Source organism: Nannobrachium achirus, assembly GCF_963921795.1.
Source record: "Nannobrachium achirus genome assembly, chromosome: 24".
Lineage (NCBI taxonomy): Eukaryota > Metazoa > Chordata > Actinopteri > Myctophiformes > Myctophidae > Nannobrachium > Nannobrachium achirus.
In genome coordinates this window covers 26,634,438-26,640,785 of record NC_137831.1, presented here as the reverse complement: position 1 = coordinate 26,640,785, position 6,348 = coordinate 26,634,438, and the positions used below count along the sequence as shown (strand labels likewise).

Sequence of the window (6,348 nt, the reverse complement as noted above, 5' to 3'; positions counted from 1 at the left end):
ATTTGTATGCAAGTCCTGTGGCCTTACCCTATAACCTCTATCCCTAAACCCAATCCCTAACCGTTGTGATTTTGTCCCCACACTGTCAGAGGTCCCCTGCAGGTGACTGTGTGAACATACGTTTAGTTCCCATAAGTATAGCTATCAAAATCTCACTCACACACACGCACGCACGCACGCACGCACGCACACACACACACACACACACACACACACACACACACACACACACACACACACACACACACACACACACACACACACACACACACACACACACACACACACACACACACACACACACACACACACACACACACACACACACACACACACACACACACACACAGTGGGCTAAATGCAAACTAAAACAACTGAACTGAGATAGTTTGAGTAACACACTTCACGACTCCTCAGAGAACTTAGTATCAACATCAATATTTTATTTTTGATATTTTCACCTTTTTTTCCTACTTTTTATGATTATCATGAGGCTGAATCTACAAATGCCTTCTAAATCAGTGGTTCACAAACTTTTCTGTGACAGTGACACCCAAAATTATATGTATTCCCCTCCCCTCATCTGAAAAATATTTTGTGCCAGGGACCCCCAGAAGAGAATATTTATGTGAAAGAAAAATTAAAATTTATTTTAAAATGTAAAAAAAAAAATAGTGGATGTCTAAGTTTGCAGCGCGGCATTAAAAGTGACACGCTGTGGGCTCGTAGATCTGCTATTTATTTTGAATAGCAGATCTTTGAAAAGTTAAATAGAAAAAGACAAAATAGATGCTTTCCTGGTTTTAATGGGTCAAGTACTAGGGGGGTGGTGGTCGGTTGAGTACTTTGTCCCCCAACCGACCGGGTGGCGAGCCGCGAGCTGCGTCGTGTTCTCCCTCCATCGCTCACTCCTCGGGCTCGTGGGTGCCGTAGCCCAGGCGGTCGGCCGACGGGAAGTGGGCCCAGAAGGTGCGGGCCAGGTCCTCGATCCTCTCATAGCCGCCGGTCTTCCGCAGCTCCTCCACCCAGCCGAAGAAGTCGGACGAGGTCAGAGCCCAGTTGGGGACGCCCCGCTTCTCCCTGGCGGCGGCGGCGGCGTCTCCTGCAGCAACGGGACGAGGGACAGCGTTCAATTCAGGCAGCAAAAGCATCCGTGGCAGTTCACACATCCAAATTGTGGTTTAATTCTCTGACAAATCTGTGATCAATAAAACTATGTAATTTCCCTCCACCCCCAAAATGTTCCAAAAATTAACATTAATGGGTTACCAAACTTTGACCCATTTGTACCCTCATTTATTGTTATCTATTAATATGCCACGCCTGTTGAATACACCCTCATTAATATGCCAATACATGACATGCCCCTATATGCCAAAATCTCCCCGCCTCTGGCATACCACCAGGATTTTCATAGTTAAGTTACAAAAAGAAAATTGTAAATGAGGCCAATAAGGAAAAGCCGTTTCCCCTGCAGTTGTCATTAATGGCCCAGAAGATGTCCCTTTAAACATTTACCTTTCTGCATAAATACTTTTTTGTTTTTAACTCGCTTACTACTACCAATGACGAGATGTGATAGATTGATTTTATAAGCCCCCATTACCAATGAAGAGATACGACAGATTTATTTTTTATTTCATTTGATTGAAAATCGCGATGGTGCTCATCTGCTTTAAAGGAATCAGATCTGGTTCCAATCGGAAACAGAAGTAGGCATGATCAAAAAGACGAATGTCCATTGGCTCCCATATTACATTTTGAAGGAAAACGCCCATTTCTCCGTTTCATTTTCCTGCTCAGCGTTTTCCAGCCTACAACACTAGCTAGTTAGCTTGTAGCTTTGGAGCCATAACACGTATGGACATGGGGTCTGGATTAACGTGTTCAGTGGCTCAGTGTGCACCATCTACACGCACGATCTACGCATTCACAATCGTGCATGATATTCTGTGGTATTCTGTAAGAAAAATGAAAAATAGCTGGTATTTGGGTAGTAGATTGGTTAAATAATTCTGGTAGTAAATGTGTTAATTATCATAATATACGTTTAATAAATGATGGCCCCATTCATTTTAAAATGTACGATAAAGTAGGATTCTAGGCCGTCTATCGATTGCTTTACGGAGGCTGGAAGTTCCAAGATGGTGGGTTTGAATTTGAATTTGCCTGGAAAAAGTGGCTTCAAAATGTGTTTGTCTTCATCCATATTTTTTAGTCTAAGAGTCAACATAAAAAATTAAATGTGATTTGCTCAAATGTGATCAAATTAATTAACCCACAGCATTAGCCAAAAATAGCCTATCTACAAGCTCACAACGCTAGTCCTCCCACTTTGAGAACCACTGTCACTGAGTTCATAGTATACCTTCACTGGCCTCCGTGTCCTCTGCTCCTGAAATGAGAAAAGAAGGGAAATTTAGATATAAAAAGAAAATCCATTGGACTCTTGCAGGCACAAACGGATTTGGCAGGCGGATGACTCAATCGAGTCACCGCCGCTGAAAAATTAATGAAGTGCTGCCATTCTTTATTCAGCGCTTCACCATGAGCCGTGTTTGAGCTGCTCAGCATTTATATTGTCTCTGCCGGATTAGAAACCTCTTATCTCCACATACTAACCTTTTGTAGTTTCTTTTGGTAAATCAACGCCCTACTTGATCTCACACTACAGCGTCACACAAAAGCATCAAAAGTAGAAGATCCGCAAGCTGGAAACGTGAAACTTTGATTTTTATTTTTTATTTTTATTTTCATTTGAATCCTAAAAAGTCACAGTTTTGAGACGTGAGGTTTCCACCCGACAGAGCCGATATATGAGCAGTTTCCTTTACATTCACAGGTTTCAGGAAAAACCACACAGGTCAAATCCCACACACCACACCTCTCATATATCCATCCCCTTGGAGTCATAATGCACTCTGGCTGCTCCATGTGACTGACTGACAGGCTGGCTGGCTGGCTGGCTGGCTGGCTGGCTGGCTGGCTGACTGACTGACTGACTGACTGACTGACTGACTGACTGACTGACTGACTGACTGACTGACTGACTGATTGCCTGCCTGCCTGCCTGCCTGCCTGCCTGGCTGGCTGCCTGGCTGGCTGCCTGGCTGGCTGGCTGGCTGGCTGGCTGGCTGCCTGGCTGCCTGGCTGACAGACAGACTCTCCGGGTATGGTAAGTTTCATGTCAGTTGTCTTTGAGATGAAAGGGGGATGGTGCGTTTTATAAATTGTGATAAACCTGACATGCCAAATCAGGGCAAATTTCTCAGAATGTCTTGAGATTCCGGATAAAATCTTTTTGTTCGCTATAAGTCGCAGAATAAATATATGGGCTTCACAGTAAGTAGTTAAGAAAATCTCAACCCCTGCGATAGTTTTTTCTGTCTTATTGTTGTTGTCCCCACAAATCGATAAAAGCCTGGATCTACAAGCATTGCAGGCCAACACACTTATGAATTTTTAGATCTGCTATTTTGGGTGCACTAAACCGTAATCCTTAAATAACTAATCCTAACCAAAACTGTAAGCATACAGATGTGCAGTTTCCAGTCTTCAGGCTTTACTGCTCTTTTTCCTGAAAATATCCTGCAAATGCATTTTTTCCACAGGTTTCTTTCCCTGTTTTGCGTTTCTAATTTTTATGAAGAATGGAGCGTATTTTTGCAGAAACTCGCAAATGGCAAGAGGAAACCACTCCATTCCCATTGAAAAGCGAAATCCACCTCCATATATTTAAACTTTGAAGTCAGAGAAGGTCGCAAAAATAGCTGATCTACAAGCTCAATGCTCTGCCAATCCACTGGAAATGTCTTGCCAATGGCAGGACATGTGAAGCTTTGAAATCGCACATCTGTAACTCAAATATATATTTTGTAAATGGCTCAAATTCTACTGTACTTGTGGGCACACTAATCCCTCACAAGTACAGCAATACACACACACACACACACACATACACACACACACACACACACACACACACACACACACACACACACACACACACACACACACACACACTTTGCACGGTAGCAGTGAGAGGAGGTGAGAAAGCCATTAGCAGTGGAGGAGGGCGTACTCAATCTAACCCTGTACTTCAGTATGAGTAGCAATACCTAAATAAAAAATACTAAACGCAACGTCACTGTCGGGTGGAAACCTCATATGTCCAAAACCATATGTCCAATGGACCCAGTATAGTTATTATTATTATGGGAGCTAATTTATTTCGGTGTTTATTTCCAAATATATTAATTCAAACAGAAGCAATTTTATTTTACGTTCATCAAAATCACAAAGAAAACATTTTACACTGACTATCAAGTTAGTAAAAAAGAGAAATACAAATAGTCCAAAAGGAGAGTGAGATGTACAACTGCAGCCCTTTTATCCGTAATTGAATAATTACTCTCCGACTTCGGTGCTGAATTAAATCTGAAACATGGAGGTTATGAGGTTTGTGCCCGACAACAACAATGAACTCCCTGGTGGTGGAGGTGGGGGGGGGGGGGGGGGGGGGGGGCTTGAGGAAGGGATGGGGGAACAGGTGGCAGACATATAACAGCGTGTCAGGGCTGAAGGTGACCTTGGAGCTTCACTGACATGACACGACAGCCCTGTGACAAGAGTCTGTAAATGGAATGTATGTGGACCCGCCTGGGTCCGTGTGACAGCGTGTGAAGAGAGAGGAGGGAGGGAAGAAAGAAAGAAAGAAAGAAAGAAAGAAAGAAAGAAAGACAGAAAGGACTTGTGGTGGACGTTGATTTAATTAATAAAGTATTATAAACATGATGTGATTTTATACTGTATACACAAATAAAGGCACACCTCTGTAGATTAGGAGGGTACCAAGTAGCCTATTGTAGAGGAGGAGGGGTGTGCTGTTTTGTGTTTAAGATACATTTCTTAGTCTCCAGGTTTCCTTCAGAATATGACACTTACTTACTACGACGCTATGGCATATTAGGGTTAGGGTTAGTCCGACTAGTACTACTGTAGGTAGGCTCTCAAATGTTTTATTTGCAAAGACCACCATAACTCTGAGTGTGCATTGGTTCCATTTGAACACTCAGAGTTACAGACCTGTTATGGCCATTCAGGGCTAGCTCTTTGCGTGTTTCTGGTAATATTGTGCACTCATAAGTATGTGGCAATTTTATTTTTTATTTTTATTATGACTAAATGTCCACCAGAAGCCCACATAGCGATGACTCCTGCAGTGCCAGGGCCTTTGCAGAAGGATTAGCCTGTCACATATTGTACTGTAGTTTTAGGTTGTTTTCTTATACATTGCTTTCAAGTGTATATTTACATTTCACAGAGAAATAAAAAAAACACCATGCAAAAAATGGCATTGATGGATGTTGTCAATCTTTTTCTGATCCAATGGGATCCCGTTCGACCAACTTTGCAGTGCTAATAAACTATAACTAAACGAAATCTCAAAGGGGTTTATTCATTCCTAATGGAAGGAGTTCAATCCGTCATTGGTTGTTAGTCCAGGATATCGTCGTTGTCGGGTGGAAACCTTGTATCTCCAAGGTTCAAATTTGTATGTTCATTCGCAAAGTAAAGCCCTGCTTCATCGTACAAGGCCTTAGCACAAAAGTAGTGAAGCACACAACGCCTCGCGGCGCTTGTAGATCGGCTGTTTTCACTAGTTTAAATGATTTTTAAAATGGAAAATACAAAACGAATGTTTTTTGTACATACAAGGTTTTCACTCGACAACGACAATATAATTATCCATTCAACAAAGACAACTAAAGGGTCTCACCGGCTAGACACAGCAGTCCTCCTAGCAGCAGGACACACAGGAGCAGGGAGCGGAACAGATGGACATCCATGGCTTTTTTCCACCTTCTCTTTTGACTACAACATAGAAATAGAAACACGTCACTGAAGGGTGGAAACCAGCTAGTGTAAAGTAACTAAAACTAGTAAGACGCCTCAGGGAGACAGGCCATCTGGCAAGTGATGTATATCCAGGCTTGTCAATGCTCCTGGATTTCCCAGGAGTCTCCTGGATTTTGACCCCATATCTCCTGGGAATCTCCTGGATTGGCAAATCTCCTGGATTTCTCCTGGATTTGGTATCAAACTCCCAAAATTCACCAGAACACAGGAAATTACATCTACTTTGTTAACATGTTTCTGGGGGAGGACCCCCAGACCCCCTGCTTTAGGGGTGGGGGCAATGCATGCAAGAAAGATCATACAGATATTCACTTAAGTAATATGACTTAAAGATGAGAAGTAATTATTAAAGATGTCTTACTATGCTCCTGTCATCAAATCTGTAGGCATACACCTACCTACATTTGGCATTTTAAGGCTGAAATTTTA

The 6,348-nt window shown here is 42.5% G+C and overlaps 1 protein-coding gene across 1 annotated transcript; it reads right to left on the bottom strand.

Moving 5' to 3' along the window:
• Positions 1-905: 905 nt before the first annotated feature.
• otos2 (otospiralin 2) lies at positions 906-5,849 on the bottom strand (the record flags this gene model as incomplete). The annotated part of the gene is made up of 3 exons (XM_080720446.1): positions 906-1,102; positions 2,369-2,395; positions 5,780-5,849. The coding sequence occupies 3 exons, from the start codon at positions 5,847-5,849 to the stop codon at positions 906-908; spliced, it is 294 nt and encodes a 97-aa protein (XP_080576572.1).
• Between the last annotated feature and the right edge of the window lie 499 nt (positions 5,850-6,348).